This window comes from Podarcis liolepis (assembly GCF_965112155.1).
Source record: "Podarcis liolepis genome assembly, chromosome: 6".
Taxonomy (NCBI): domain Eukaryota; kingdom Metazoa; phylum Chordata; class Lepidosauria; order Squamata; family Lacertidae; genus Podarcis; species Podarcis liolepis.
The window spans coordinates 51928322-51945157 of NC_139559.1; the positions used below are offsets into that span (position 1 = coordinate 51928322).

At 45.0% G+C, this 16836-nt stretch overlaps 1 protein-coding gene across 1 annotated transcript in view; it reads right to left on the minus strand.

The window, feature by feature from the left end:
• The window catches only part of PTCH2 (patched 2), a 76721-nt gene that overhangs the window by 14793 nt on the left and 45092 nt on the right, over positions 1-16836 (minus strand). Inside the window, exons 8-12 of the mRNA XM_083509523.1 lie at positions 11695-11884; positions 11335-11404; positions 10385-10476; positions 4670-4865; positions 1151-1272 (exon numbers count right to left, since the gene is read on the minus strand). Coding sequence (XP_083365649.1) covers positions 1151-1272; positions 4670-4865; positions 10385-10476; positions 11335-11404; positions 11695-11884 — 670 coding nt within the window. The remainder of the gene's footprint in view (positions 1-1150; positions 1273-4669; positions 4866-10384; positions 10477-11334; positions 11405-11694; positions 11885-16836) is intronic.

Below are 16836 nucleotides of genomic sequence, written 5' to 3' on the forward strand. Positions count from 1 at the left end.
GCAAAAGGTATGCATGCTGTGTCGATCAGCTGCCATAGAAAACAAGTCACTGACTAACGTTCCACACAAAACATGAGAAAAACCAATAGGCAGATGATTTGCATAGAAAGTTCACTATGTATACATCCCAATCTATACACAACAAGAAAAGCCTGCATGTATTGTGTTCTAGAAATGCATGAAAAGAGCTGGAAATGGCTGCAGATGCACCTCCCTGTCATATCAGAAGCACATCTCTTTCTTCTGCCTGAGCCTTCCTACTTTAAAAGGTGAGGATCTTTTCTCCCATTTTCTGGCTGCTTCCCATTTTCTGGCTGCTTCCTTGCATGGGGTTTTAAAACCAAAGCAAGGCGATGTATAGCAGCAATAATCCTTGTCTCCAATCTATTGTCCATTCCTTAGCCATTTTTGCAGCTCTTTGCCTTGTGAGATATGGAAGGGTTCAGAGACACAAGAATTCCCCTCTGAAGAACAATGGTTTTTAAAAGCTGATACCGATTATGACACTGCCCCCACCAGCATGCGGAATGTGCCCCACCATGCCAAAACAGAAGGTATGGCAACCTGTCGAACAGATAACTGCAGGTGCCAGCACAGTGCAGACATGTGTGGAATCAACCTCCCAATGTGCATTTGAGCCCCTTTCTAGGATCAGGACTGCGGATTGCTGCAAGCAGGTGTCTGTGCTGTGTCTTCCAGCATCCACGGCAGCTGGAAGGAATTGGGGTGGGGGGAGGTGGCTTCGGGAGGCAAGGGGTGATGGCAGCCAGAGCTTCAGGGATCAACATAAATCCCATGGCTTAGGAATGCCCAAGCCAGTTGCTCCTAGGGTCAGGTCGCGGACATGCACCCACGAGAATATGAACCTCAGTGGCATCAAGTTACAAGCTGGCTCAGGAGGCAGTTTACTACCACCCCCAACTGTGAAAGGGGTAGCAGTGAGAGTCCAAGCAGTTCCCAGGAGCCACACTGTCCTCTCCCCTCACCATTCAAACACAACATTTATGACTTTGTCCATCCTTTTTAATTGGCCCTGCTTGCAGGGAAAAGCCATCTGCTCTGCATAAAGAATTCCTTAGCTACTGAGTTATTCCTGACCACAGGCCTCTAACTTGACAGGCACACACACACCACACAAACACACACTTACCCCTGCAGTTTGCCCTGGGAATCCTTCACAGTGCCACCCAGGATCAGTTCCTCTTCCCAGTGCATGTATTTTCGTGAGAAGCCATGGCAGCCACCTGTGAGCTCTGAGGGGATGTCTGGTTCCTGGTGGAGACAACAAGAATGGAATTAAAAATAGCAGCACAAACTGCAGACATAAGCACAGGTATTTTAGATGCATATTAAGGACACCACTATAGCCCCATCTCCTGCTTTTCATGGAGGAAGAAGTATCTTTGCACACTTCTGACTTGTGCACTGTGTACATTTACTACTACTACTACTACTACTACTACTACTACTACTGAAGCAGAACTGTTCTGCTTAAGACTAAGGGATTATATGCTATAGCCCTGACTAGCTGGCTAATAAAACAAAACCCAGCTGTTATGGAAAGCAAGGGCAAATGTTGCTCCTCTGCAAATGTCACATGTAAAAAACAAAACAAAACAAAAACCGAACACACACACACACGAAATTCTCAGTAGGACAGGCAGCCTGCTCTAGCAGACAGAATATTGAATTTGAGTGACCCAAACAGGTTTAAATTCCTGCTCAACCATGAATTCATTGAGCACTTTGGAAAAGTCAACATTTATTAGCTTCAGTTTTGTATCCAATAAATGGAAATAAAATAGTGAAAAAAATGTAAAGCACTTTAGACATTAACCGTGCTACTGGAACAATCCATGTCTCTATAAACAAAACAAAGAATATTTCCCATTATTCCGTAACACTATTCCAGCATTCTGTCACATCCAGGAGTGACCAAGAAATTGAACCTTATAGGGAACTATACAAATAGGAACAGGCTTAATTCTCACTGGCTGGAGCTGGTGTAGCCCAAACACCAATGAGGTGCCCAGGTGCTTCTCTTTACCATCACCCATTAGTGAATAGCTGACGTCCTCTTCTGTGGAGAAAAGTAAATTTCTGCCCTTTGGGACAATGTTGGACTGGGGGCTAAACCTGCCCTGGGTGGTCAGTCCCTTGCTGATAGGGACCCTACATACACATATGCCCTTGAAAGGCAGAAAACAAACAGAAGCTCTCTTTTAGCAAACACCACATACATAAACATAATAATATTGCATATTCTGCTGGTTAACAATAATGGGCAAGGCTTGAGATCCTCTCTGGAAATAATCCATTCTGCTCCTAGCTATGTAACCTCACATCTGACAATAATAATCCACATTTCAGTTCAGTGACATTGGCCTGGAACAATTAAGAAGGTTTACTAACAACTGTCAGAATAACTACTCCTTGGAGCAGCCTGATGCCTCCCTGATTGCCGAGGATGGAAGACGGCGACATGCCATATGGCATTGCCACCATTATCATAATGCCTGGAACCCTGAGACATAATAAATCACACAATCTCTGTGCAGGGAAAGCAAGCAGAGCTGAAGAGATCTGATAGATTCTAGCTTTTATGTGACAGTGCTCCACATTGGTTCTCCCCTGGCCTAGGTATTCTCATAGAATGACGACCCAAAATCAGTCTGGCTCTGTCGCCCTGCAATCACCAGTGAGTCACCCACACAGTCATAAGACAAACATCAAGCAATGGGAAAAGCAGGAAAATTCCTATCACCTTGTAAGCTGGAGGACAGCACTTTCATAAAGCATGCCAATCATGGCTTCACATTCTATCTATCTATCTATCTATCTATCTATCTATCTATCTACCTTGCCAAGCAGCAGTGCCACATTTTCAGCCAAAAAGGATAACAACAACAACAACAACAACAACAACAACAACAACAAGCAGCCCATTTGGACAATACCAGATGGATGAATTCAATTCAGCTAATGCTTGATAATATTTATCCAACTAAGAGAAATATAAGAAGACTCAGTATTATATCAGGCAACTAATATGCTTTTCTGCATATAAATCATAGTGTCTATTTGCATTTGATTGAGGAGTTTGCAGAATCCATTCTGACTATATCATCCTGTGTGTGCATGTGCTTGCCCACAGGCACACTGGGTGTTCCCTTCAATCCTACAGGCATCTCCTTCCTGCTCCTGTGGTGGCAGCGAGAGAAACTGGATAGCCATAATGATAACAGTCTGGCTTTCAAGCCAGGAAATGTGGAATTATGGCTGCAACTCCATCCTCCCGCTCCTTGTGCTTGCCCTTGGTCATATGTGCTCCGTGTGTGTACGCACACACTGCTCTCTCCCCCCTCCACCTTCCAAAAGCTCCGAAGCTGCCATCTGTTCTGGGACGCATTCCAACTATGACCACCTGCTGGTGAGCACTTGCACTGCGTCTGCCTGGATCAGCACCATCATTCCTGCCTGTGCCTCTCTGGCACGCTGCCTTGCATTCCACATCTCCCCACACTCCTGGACACAGAAGGGCAAAGCTAACCAAATGGGGGACCCCACAGTGAATCCAGCCTTTTCGGGCACACGGTGCCTGAAAAGAGGTCCCTAGCTCCAACAAGACACAAGGAAGCTATTCTGAAGAGCTCTGTGACTTCATCGAGCCTCCTCCCCACCCCTCCCAGAGTCCAGGCAGGAGAATCAGCTCTACTTTTTGTAGCCAGAATGTTCATTTACTTTGGCTACATCAGTCTTATGTCATGCTATTTAGTGTGTACCTTGCAGGGGTGCCAACCTGAATAAAATAAGCCCCACCCTGCATAATCGATCACAAGATGTGGCATGCTCGCACCATTTGAATGGCAATGCCCATCAACTTCGGGGGGATCCCTCAAATATTTTATTGGGAGGGCAAAGGAGTTAGCTCCTATGGTATCTTGACTACAGGTATCTTGAAGCAAAGGTATAACAATTGGGGAAACTGACTTTTTATTTGGTTAGCATGTCTTAGGGGCACTGAATGGCACTCGCCTTTTTGCCACATTTATCTATGGAATTTGCAGATCTCTTTAGCTTTGTGATCCCAGGTAAGATTAATCATTTACCAAATTCTTTGCCCATGTGGTAAATTTTGTGTCCATTCTGCAGAATTGCTACTGAGTGCACTTCGCAATATTACAATTCTCTCCTTTTCAAAAAGGCTATTACAAGAAGGTTGCATTGTGTGTGCAGCTGTCCAACCTGTCTTAGTGCACCTCTTAATGTCAGATCTAAACACCCATAAAATGGAGCTCTCCTCCTTAGGAACATAAGATGCTGCTTTACATGAATTCAGACCACTGGTCCATCTAGTTCAGTTCTGTCAAAGTTGATTGACAGTGGCTCTCCAGGGTCTCAGACAGGAGTCCCTTGCAGCCCTACCTGGAGATGATACGGACTGAATCTGGAACTGTCTGCATGCAAAGCATGTGCTTTCTTACAAAAATATTTACTATGTGTTGAAAGCTAGATAAAGCTCCAAATGTTTTATTGCTGGAGAGTATGCCATTGCATGAGCTGTCATCTGCAGTGTGAAGAACAGTCCAGACATACATATTTACCCTGAGTCCAGTCCAGACATACATATACACTGAGTAGTTGGGGAATATGCCTGGCTCAAACCTACCTGCCGGCTTTGGCTGTTGGGGGCACTTGTAGGACACTCAGGGTCAAAGGGGTCAAGACAAGGCCGCTCCATATAGGCCTGGCCAACCTCTGCCTTATCCAGCATCTCCTTGAATCCTTCCAGCGAGGCAAACTGACCCAACTCCTCCATCAGTTGAATGGGGTCTAAGTTAGTCCACTGGATATCGCGCCGGCCCCTATAGAGATAAAATGTGGGTTAACAGGGAAATAAAAGTATCCAGATAGCATCACTTATTCCTATTACAGATTATATTAAATGGATGATTTTACGAGGAGGCTTGTAAATTCATATATGTATAAGTAGGCAGGTAACTACATTTTCTGGTAGGCTAGTAATTTGTGTGAATATTTGTAAGGCTAAACCTGACCATATGTCTGGGCTGTAGCAGACTTATGCAGCAATGCATACTTGAGCAGCTTTTATTTTCCTTTGGAGCAATAAAGAGGCTAGAGAAGGAACGTGGACTTGTCCCCCAAGAAGTAAGATCTCTGAACACACACACACACCACATACTAGGTCTGGCCATAATTTAAGTCCATTTCCCTTGTCCTGTGTACTACTGCTTCTCCCTTGCATACAGAGCCCTGGCTCTCCCAGCACTGCCTCTATCAAGATGTTAGCACGCTGGCGTTAATTGCCCTGACTGGCTGCACAAGGCTCATTTAGGGGGTGGGAGGGGTCTGCTTAGTGCTGATATAGGGCTTCATTCCTTTTGTTCCCGTGCATAACAGGATCAGGCATGCTGCTTTCATTTGGCATCTGGTTTAGAGTGCCAGCTCCAGAGGATCTGGACAGTGCCTCCTCTGGGAGCACCAGAGCTGTGTGCGTGCCGTAGGCTGGGGTCATGTGCATGTAGGGGCATCAGGGTGTATTCCAGAAGCAAAAGAGAATCTTTCAACAAAAGCTGGAAAGGGAAGAGGGGTATTTTCCATGCACAACACTTGGCCCGATGCATTTGTGCACAGGGATAAAAGGCTTCTTGATGGGAGAAAAGGCATTTTGCTTCTGCCCAAACAAAAAGGGTAACCCTTGTAACATGCAACTTAGTTAATGAGCAAGTGTGGAAGGATCTATCCCAGGAAGGCTTCATCTCCAACCATTGCAATGACAGATCTGTTGTACTAAAGAGGAAAGGTCACATCCCCTGAAAATGTAGTATTAGACTTAGAGTTTCCTTACCCACCAAAGAAAGGGCAAATTGTGCCAAGTTCTGCCCAACATTATCCTGAGACAGTAAATTTCACAAGAATCTTGTGGAAACTCCATTATTTGGTCACTTTCTAGTTTCGCTGAAAATGTTCCTTGGCTTCACACTGTGAGGAAGGGTCAGTGACCCACCAAAATGAGTATCTGGGGCTAGCGAGAAGAACCACTGAGACAAGATATACAGAGAACTAAACCCAAGCAACTTGCATGACTGCTTCTGGCAACATATAAAGTACTGGCAAAGGTCAGAGAAGAGGCAATAAGAATGGTTCCAAAGGCCACAATGAGCCATAAAGGTTAGTTTTATCTGTATAAAGTACAAGGGAGTTGCTTAGGAATTAATTCCAGCTCTAGACAGATAGGAATACAGTTTAGCAGGAAGGGGAATCGTCTTTAAGGGATCTCTGATTATAGTAAACTTTCCAAATGGGCAACTTTTCGAGGGGGCAAATCCTCTGCTTGGTCTGACAAGAGATTAGCTGATAAAAGATATTTCCCTAGACCAGTACCTGTTGGAAAGGGTGGAGGTTTTGAAACTTCATAGAGTAGAATTTGACAGTGAACTCAATTAGCCAGTATATTGTAATTGATCCAGGCTTTGTGTCACATTCTCCGAGATCAAGGTTATAGCTACAATCCAAACAAATCCTGGCATCTTGTTTCAGGTCTGATTATATCCAGCAACTCTCCTCCACTGCCATTCATGCAGCATCTTCCTAACATGACTGAAGCAAATTTCTAACAAGAGGCCTATTTCCAAAAAGCAGGGCAAGTGAGAGCTGTGGCCCAGGGAGATTCATGAGGACCATATACAGAGGCCTGGAGGGCTGCATTAAGATCCCTGGGCCTGAGGCTCCCCATCTCTGCTTTAAATGCCGTAAACAACAACAACAACAACCCTGAGGCTGGAGCTACAGTTCCTCTGATGCCACTCACTCTTCCACTGGTGCTCTCATGCATTCTTGTCTTCAACTTCCTGTCATGGAGGGTTTGCATCATTGAGGCCACAGAAGCAAGGGAAAGTGGCAAGGCGACTGCAGTCTCCCTCAGTGCCTTGATATAATCTTAGCAACCGTACGTCTTCCCAGTGGATTGGAGGTACAGACAGTCCTGCTCACATAGCCCCGGAGTAATTAGCCCCTAAGTTTCTGGGTCTATAAGAGCTCTGCAGCAAGGAAATTTGCCAGGTATGATTTTCCATGTTCATTTTCCCAGTCTAATGGGAGAATCTGTTCTTGTTCCTGTTGTGCAGCCATTAACATCGGAGGAGCTTGTCCATGCAGGATCAGGGCCTGAAGACCTACAGGCTCTACTCTCAGAGCCTATCAAATTACTGAAAGCCTTGATAGTCAAAGCTTGTCTCCCAGACTCTTTCTAGAGAGCTGGCTGCGAGGGATTTTTTCTGTCTCTCCACACAGGTTTGTAGCCAAACAAACCAAAATAAGTTGAAGAAGGGGGGGGGGGGGAGTGGTTGGATATGAAGAAGGGAGTTGCAGCATTTTGTCCTTTCAGCTGGAATCATAAAGCAAAGTCTATTTTGCTTGCTATTTTCTTTTTTGAAAAACAGAAGGAAAAAGCAAAACTCCAAGATGTGGAAAGCAAGAAAGCAGGGGCAGGGAAAGTCTTGTCATGCTCAGAGCAGAATCACTCTCCAATCATTCATGAACCCCCAGGTCCCAAGAAGGTTCTTCCTTGCCTGATTCCCACATTCCAAACAGCCCAGCTCCTGCTCCCAAAGAGAGCTTCTTTTATCTGCTGTTTCTTGCTTCACTGAGCCAAGTCGGGCCCTTTTGTTTTTCCATAGATTGCTGCCCTTTGTTCTCCCAAGTTTTCTCTCCCTTTGCGTTAAAAGGAGGGGGAGAGAGAGAGAGAGAGAGAGACCCTCAGCTGAACTGAAGCGGAAGCTGGACCTGAGGAAAAGACTCCCCCATTCCAGCCACTGACAAGAAAACTTTGGGACGTGTGTGTGAAATTTCTGAGCAGTGGAGGAGGGGGGATACGAGAGTCATTATAAATAAACAAGGAACCCAAGAGACTGGATACAGAAAGTAAGGGAGCAAGGACATGACGTTTCATGGAAGAATCTAGGAAGAGCAAGAAAATCCCCAGGCTTCCTTGCCAACTGCCTTGGTTTGCACATGAGTCTGAGCTGTTATGCAAAGTGTGTTCTTAAAACCCCATACTTCATCTACTTTAAAAAAGGAAAAGAAAAGGGAAGCTTGAAAGCACCCCAAAGTCTCAAATTCTGTAACCTTTAGCTGTCCTTTGGGGGGGTGCTTAAGAGTAACACTCCATTTTGTTCAGTGAATCACCCTGCAAATAGCACCCAACATTTGTATGAGATAAACTCAGTGAGATGAAACAGACCCTGTTCCCTTAAAAAAACAAAACCCCACACCTTGCATTTGTGCTGCTCCCGAGTTCAACGGAAAACACTTCACCCTACCCCAACCCTTATTCTTGACAGTTTGATATTAAAACCCCTCCCTCTTTTAATTTTTCTGAAATCTGTTTTCTCCTCCCTCCCTCCCTGTCCCCTTTCTCTCAGCAGCAGGCTGAATAAAGCTACTATTCCATTTGTTGGGCAACTTGGAGCTTTCAAAGTATCATTAGCATGAGAATACGTGGTGTTGCCGTTTGCTGACAAAGCATAAGTCTCCAGGGCCCCTTATGGACAAACACACTTGTAAACAGAAAGAATGCTGGCTATTGTTCCTGGTCCTCCCTCCCCCAGTGCCTCCAGTGGGGCTGGTCCCCACATCTTTACCCTCTCTCCCCCTCCATCCCCCATTTTGTACACCTTAATAGAAACATAATTACGAGGCAGCAGGAGCAACAAAACAAAGCAATTGGCCCCAAAGTAGAAACTTAGGGGAGGGGGTAGGAGACTAGAGAAAGCGTTTTCCCTCTGGTTCGGAAGTGGGACAGGGAGAAACTGCTGGGGCTGTGGACCTATACCCAAATTCTGTGGGGGCAGGCTGGAGGATGTGAGACTATCTTACCACCCACTAACTGTTACCACCCCCTCCCTAATGTGGCATCGCAGAACAAGGGGGGGGGGTGTAAGCAAAATCTCCTTGGCCATGCCGTGGTGGAATAGGTAAGAGGAGAAAAGCTGTAGTATTATAGTGGTAACTGGCAAATTATGCTATTCTACAGCAGATGGACAGTACTCTCCTTCCTGTGCCACAGGTGCCACCTTAATAGTATATGTGCCACTGAAAATGAGAACTATGTTTCCGTTTCCCCAAACAAGCAATAATGCACGCTGAAAAAATACTGAAAGGTAGGTAAGTACAGTGGTACCTTGGGTTAAGAACTTAGTTCGTTCTGGAGGTCTGTTCTTAACCTGAAACTGTTTTTAACCTGAAGCACCACTTTAGCTAATGGGGCCTCCTGCTGCCGCTGCACCACCACTGCACAATTTCTGTTCTCATCCTGAAGCAAAGTTCTTAACCCGAGGTACTATTTCTGGGTTAGCCGAGTCTGTAACCTGAAGCGTATGTAACCTGAAGCGTATGTAACCTGAGGAACCACTGTAGCTTGGAAGCATCCGATACAGGAAGGAAGCTTTTCCACAGGTGCCAAGCAAGCCAAGCAAGAAACCCAATTATTAGGCAAAGATCCTATCGCTTATTAGTACAGGAAAATTATGAAGCCACAAAGTGTTTTTGCAACCCGTCTTCCTCCATCATCATCAGCTATGCTTTCTAACAATGCCTGCCATGGCCAATCCAGCCTGCAGGCCTTAAAGGCAAACAGGTAACTTCAGCTCTGATTTAGTGGTAAAAGAGCATTATTGACCAAACACAAAAAGATGCCACCATCTTTTTGGGTAGGCTCATGTACAATCCTTATCATGACTGGTTCTTCCTCTACTCCTCGTTCTTGACCAGTGACTGCAGGCAAACATTCCTGCTACATTCAGATGTCTTACTCCTTGTTGGGACCTTGCTTAGCTGCAAATAAGAACTGGGACACTGTACGAGAGGTTAAGTGTCGTCTGAGCTGGAAATCCCCAATTCAAATCTCAGCTCATCCACCAACACACTGGGATGCAAGAGCCTTTAGTAATGCCTTCTTTAATACTGAAAGAATAGGACCATCCTACCTTAAAAGTTTGTTATATTTATTATTGTGTTTAGTGAGGGAAGTGGAAGTGCTTTGGGCACTTTAAGAAAATGCTAAATGATCATACTTCACATCCTGTGAAAGAGCCTGAAAGCACTCTCAAAAACCTGAGGGGGGCTCAGATAGAAGACAGTGTGTGAGAGTGTGTATGTGTATAGACAAGCATACTTCCTAAAGCCTAGATAAGTCTGTTAAGTCTGTGGAATAGGGAACAGACGAGAAATAGCTAAAAGCATGTCAGGTCTCAATCCCTGTGCTGGATACATGCTTAACCTACAGACAGCCTTCTACACAGACTTGGCCTCACAGGCCAATCAGAACAGGGCAGAAAAGTACACCTGAAAAACAGGTACTCACGGGAGGTAAGCGGAACCCCCTTGCAGCTTGGCACCATCCCAAAAGCAGTCCAGTGGGGTCACGATAACACAAGGAAAGAGCTTCTCGATCATCTGGGAATGACAAGAGCCACAGTCACAGAGGAAAACCACAAGTTCATCTTTCCAGTTCTCTTTTGCTCTCTTTGTCCCTTACCTTCCTTGACCTTCCCAAATGCTCACATAATTTTTTTGCAGGTGGGACTACCCTCTCTACAACCAGTGTCCTACTGCAACTTAACTTACCTTGTCTCCCCATTCTCTCCCTTGCAACCTTTTGGAACAGTGAACGGCTTTGGGAACCAAAGAGTACCATCCCAAATACAAGCCCTCAATCTGAACAGATCCCAGATATGAGAACCTGGAAGACTTGTCCTAGCCAAACGGGCTACAGTGGGCCACGGGAAGTTCTCACTCTGAGGATACCTGTCGAAGGGGACAGCAGTCTCTTGCAACTGAGGCATGCAGGATGTAAAACCCTTATCACGAGAGGTCAGGCACTGCTGAAAGCAGTTGAGGATAAAATAGATTTTCCTCTTTCTACTCCCCCAGCATATGGCTGGAAGGGAAATAAAGCCTCATAGTTAGCTCTTATCTCAGATACACAGGAGTGATTGTAACCAGGGTTAGGGGTCTAGCAAAAAGAAGCATGTCCAGTCTATGCAGAAATGTCCAAGTCTCTGAACCCAGAAGGGTGCTTTGGGAAGCTGCTCCTTTGTAACACCATCCTTTTTTTAAAGATTCCACCCTATCCCCATAGCAACCTGGATATCCTCTCTAAGACCCACCCCATTCTCTAGCCAACCAGCTAGACCCCAGGGAATTATTTATGCCATCTAACAAAGAGATTTCCCCCAGCTGATCTACCTAATTTCTATGGGTTTTAGTGCAACCCCTGTCCCTGCAGATGCATGCATTCCCTTGGTAACTCACCCGTGCAATCATTCCATTCTCAATTATGGGGACACCTGACTTGTAGCATATTTTGTTGAGATCCCAAGACCTGAAAGAAGAAGCAGAGGCAATGAATGTAAAAAAAAAGTCAGAAGAATTGCTGGAAAGAGGAATGTTAACTAAATGGAAGCTGCAGAGGCAATGTACCTCTGAGTAACAGGTGCTGGGCACAAACATTGGGGAAGGCCATAACCTTCATGCTCTGCTTGTGAGCATCCAGAGACACCTGAAGATTGATAGAAACTGAATGCTGGACTAGATAGATCCTCATCTAATCCATCATAAAAAGTGTATGTTCTTCTTATGAGAGTAACATAGATTTTCCATTTTGAAACTCACTTTCCGTAAAGTAAGACTTGCACTTTGCTTGCAGCCAGAGCAGCTTCAAGATGCATTCCCAAGGCCTCTGGGGTCAGGATGTTTTCACCTTCCCGTTTGGGAGTTTGTATCAGCATCTGGGGTGTGTACAGAGACTCTTCTCCTAGCTTTTCCTTTGTGTACCGGAGCTCCTGGCTGACACGGCTGCCCTCTGGAGGGAAAGGGAAAGAAACACTGGAGTGAATATACCTCCCACTTACCTCTGTCCTCTTACTTGGCTCTTCGCTTATTCACATGAGAGACCCTAGAACTGAGAATAGGCCCACAGGGGAACATCATGCAGTCTGGTCTTCCCTTTAACACATGTATTCTTCTTCACATTATCATGGTTAAAAGAATACATTTCCCCAACCCTTGGAAGATTTAACTAGTAGACTGATTACTCCAATCTGTGTTGGTTGTCTAATTAATTAAAACAAATTAAAAGACACAGAGAAGTGTTGTGCTTGATCACACATAGTATTTTTAAAAAACAAAACAAAACACAGCTGCAGAGGTAGAAGTGAGGAGGGGCTCAAGAAGGAGTGGTATTGCTTGATAAGCTCCCCACCTAGGAGCAAAATGCTACTGGAGAGGAGGCAGGTGTTCAGCAACTTGCAAGGAGCGGTTTTACTGGGGGAGGGGGACACCTGTTGGAGGGAAAGAGCTAAGAACTGCCTCCCCCACAGTCTTCCACTGTAATTGCAGCTTCTGGGACTGTATTTTATTTTTGAAAAAGAAAGGGAAAGGGCGAGTGGAAGAAGAAACTACATATTGAGAAGCTGCTACCAGCACAGAGAGCTATACAGTCATACCTCGGGATAAATACACTTCAGGATAAGTACTTCCGGGCGCGTTACTTCCGGGTTTCACCGCTCGCGCATACGCAGACGGTCAAAATGACGTCACGCACATGCGCAGAAGCGGCGAAACGTGACCCGCACATGCGCAGACATGCAGTTGTGTCTTACGTTCTGTTCAGGATACGAACGGGGCTCCAGAACGGATCCCATTTGCATCCCGGGGTACCACTGTAGTTCATCGTCTGCCAGAGGAAGTTGCCCACCGTATACTGTAACTGACCTGGTGCTCCAGAAGCCACAATAAGAAGTATATAAATATGACTAATGTAGTAAGTATATTAAAAACTGAAGGAGAATAACTTTGTTTGCCCCTTATGGCTTTGAGTGGGATGAGTGAACTAATAATGCCAAGGGGAAATTCACTGTGCCCCAAGCTTCCACTCTGAAGAATCCCCCAATGGTAGCTTTGCTACAAAATAGTGCAAGTTGCGGAGGAAGTTGCCTGCCTGCCACAGAACAGCTGTATATAGCAAAGGATTCTGGGAAATATTCTACAGCGCATACTCAGTTCAGTCATAGTAATGCCCAAGCCTGTTGAGCCTCACATTCACTCTGTACAAAGTGAAAGTACACCCTAGCACACACAAGCTTCTGTGGCTGCACATTGCAGAAGATAGGAAGTTAAAGAGATAAAGGTGCCTTTCAGAGACATTTGTTTGCCGTGGTTAAACTTCTCATTGAGGAATATTGCACAAGTGTCTTCATAAAATTTTATTTATAAAGTTAACAACAGATATATCATTTGGAAATTGACATTGAATTTACATTGCTTCAGTATTGCTTCAGTAATTTGTTAAGTAATTTGTGTTATAAATTTAAACCATCTTTATGGTCATTGCGCTTTTTTCAAGGGATTATATCTGAGCACTCAAAGCAACCTCACAAAAACAACTACAATTCCCACACTTCTCCAGGGGAAAATCCATGGCAGTTAAACCAATTTCATACTGGTTTGGGTCTATAGTGTAGACATTCCCTTAATCATCCTTAAAATAAGAATGTGAGAGAAGTTGTCACTATTTCCATTTTGCAGATATAGAGACACAGGCTGAGAGACAGGTTACTGAACCGAATGATAAATTCTGTTTTGACTACAATCTCCCATTTTCAAAATAAAAAAATTCCTTCCAGTAGCACCTTAAAGACCAACTTAGTTCTTGGTATGAGCTTTCGTGTGCATGCACACTTCTTCAGATACACACTTTCCCATTTTCGAGCCATTGCAGAAGACTCTCAACATTTGGCTCCAGGTTTATGGGGCTAATGACAACATAGCTGTCTCTTGAGGGTCAGAATCCAAGAAACACCAATGCATTCTAACATTTTCTTGATTTTCCCAACTCCTTTTCTTCTAAATGTGTGTGGACATATCTGTCTTTAACTGGTTTAATACATGTTGCCTCTCTCCAGAAAACACCACAATTTGCAATTCCCAGGATTATTTGATGGTGGCAGCAGCAGGGATGGGGACAAGGAAGGAGTATAGACAGCTAAACTGGGGCAAAACCAAAATAAGTTTGTGACACAGGTATGTCTTATGGCAGCAGCTGTGGAGCACAACAAATGGAAGGTTCATAATATGCACTGTAGGGTGCTTGCCAACTATTCCCAACTATGTGACTCTAGTACAGCGTTCCTCAGCATGGTGTCCTCCAGGTGGTTTGAACTAAAACTCCTATCAACTCCAGCCAGCCTAAGCAATGGTCAAGGACGATGAGAGCTGTAGTCTATAAAAATATATGGGTCAAACCATCACAAGACGGGCTGAAATTTTGGGAGGTTGGAAAGTTACAATGGAATTGTCTTGTGGGCAGAGTGCTCATTTTTATTTATTTATTATTATTACTTTGTCAAAATAAAATAATAAAATTATCTTTCTATCTGGAGGGCACCAAGTGGGAGGAAGAATGCTCTACAGGATAGCCTATCCAAATATTGTTCATATTAAAATAAAAAACATTTCCCACATATTATCTTTTCCTTTTCAAATTCTCTGGCTCACCTTATTTTTAACAGAAGCAGAAAATGAGGACATAAAAACCACATATTCCACAGCCTGATAATTCTTTTGCTTATTCGTGCTTCTCCCCCTCCATCGTTCTGGGTTCTTCATCATAAATTTTATTTCTCAAACTTGGTAAGAGAGAGTTTGTGTAGACATTTTTACTACAAGCTCGCTGCTGAGCTCAACAATTCTATCCTGTCCTGCTATTTTGTCACTTTTTGTAAGTATAAATTCTTCTTTTAATATTTCGTAGCTGTTGATTTTTATAAATATATATATATATAAACCCAAGCTGATTGACAGGCATGCTTTTGGTTTCCACGCCACTCTCCCCAAAGGAACAGCTGGGATGCCAGTGAGGGAGGAGGCTATGCCAAGGAACACAGGGAGGGGACAGACACTCTGCGTCTGTCCGAGATGGGAAGAGCTGGGAGGGAAGCATCAGAGGCAGAATCCAAACCATTCCAGGCTGTTTGGGAGGCAAGGCACCAGGAGTCATGCTGAGCTCTGCTGATCTTGACTAGGCCACCCAGGAGAGAAACCACACGTACAACCAGAATGTAGAGGAAGGGTGGGGAACACATTCAGGCCAAACTTTGAAGCCACAGGCGAAGATGGATCCCAAAAATTAGAGGAGTCCTTCATCAGATGGTCTTTAAGTACAAAGCCTCTTTTTAAACAAGTGCCAGGAGATGGTTTTGTGCCATGTGATGGCCGGGACAGAAATATGCAGAGAGGGAGAGAGAGAGAGAGACCCTCTCAACAACCTTGTTCTTGTCATTGCCCAGGATGAGTGATAGTAGGAAGTGGACACTGGGAGCCTTATTTATTTATTAACAACGGAGCTGAAATGATAGTACATCTGCAAGTGTTGTGAAGAAGGGAAGAGAGGGAGATATTCCTTGTAATTAGGGTTAATTTGGAACAGGACAATCTGAAGCTTCAAAGGGGAATGAGGAAGCCTCAAATTCCAACACCCTAATTAACCAGGGAGCAACATGAAAAGACAAGGCAAAATGAGAGAAGCTGCCAAGTATGCTTTACATGGGGCACTCTCTTGTCTGATGGGGAGGGCGTTAAACTTAGGTACTGTCACTCTATGTGCCACAGCCTCCCCCCCCAGCTGCTCCTGCTTAACCCCCCTCCCCTCCACTGAGAGGCCAGCATTGTTTGATACAAAGTTGGGGGAGGGGATTCTGGGCTACAGCGAGGTAGCAACAGTGAGCATGTTAATGAGGAGCCCTATGCAAATTCTTTTTTACTCCAATTAACAAAGGAAGCCCTCTCCTTTTTCATGCAAAGGGTCCCTCTCCCTCCTGATCAAACTCCCAATTGTACTGCTGCTTTGGCTTTGAGTATTAGATTGGATTATCCCTCATTCCACCCCACATGCATTGAACACGTACACACCTCAGATATGCTATATCTCACTCTCACAGCCTCCCCAGGAACATTCAAATATCTTCAGAACAGCAGGGATGAAAACATTGGACCACATCCTTGTGAACATTAGGGTCTTCTTGTACTCAAGATTCCCAGGTTTCTTTAAGGAGAGGCTGCAAGCTCCATCCCATCAGTTGGCCCTTGCACTGTGTGGGGTCCGACAGTCTTACACTGCCCCATCTTGCTAGACAAGCCAACTGTGTAGGACACTCCTCCCCTAGCAGGGCCTCTTTGGCTCAGAGGATGCCTCACAGCATGCTCCCAGAAACACTCCTTGTCTCCCCACAGCAGCAGAGCTGGGTACCAACAAGGGCAGCCGAAAAAGCAGAATTGGTTGGGAGCCAAGTGGAGAGATGCCCAGTAACCCAGAGCTGGCTGATCTAGGAACATCTCCACAGCACGTCCGGCAGGACTTGTGTCTAAAGGGCCTAGCCAATTTGCTTTTGCAAAGAGAGTCTGGGTTGCAAGCCTAGTGCAAGAGCATGCCTGGAAGTACCAGTGCCAACAGGGCACTGGAGCAGAGCTTCATAGCAAGGTTATTCTGTGGAAGACTTTATTTCCTGCCACCCTTTCTCATTCCTCAGAAGCCACTCCAAGCCACACCCTGGGCTTCACTATGACATCCTAGTCTAGTAGATTCCAGAGTGCCGCTTCAGCCTGGCTACATGGTCAACTGCCCTCAAGGCAAGGGTCATCTCTTAACCCAGCTGAGAAATGGGTAGCTATGTAACTGAGGAGCAGGGGAGATCAATTACCTGGTGTTGACAAAAGCAACTTATCTCAGTCCTGGGTTGCACATGCTGACACCGTCTC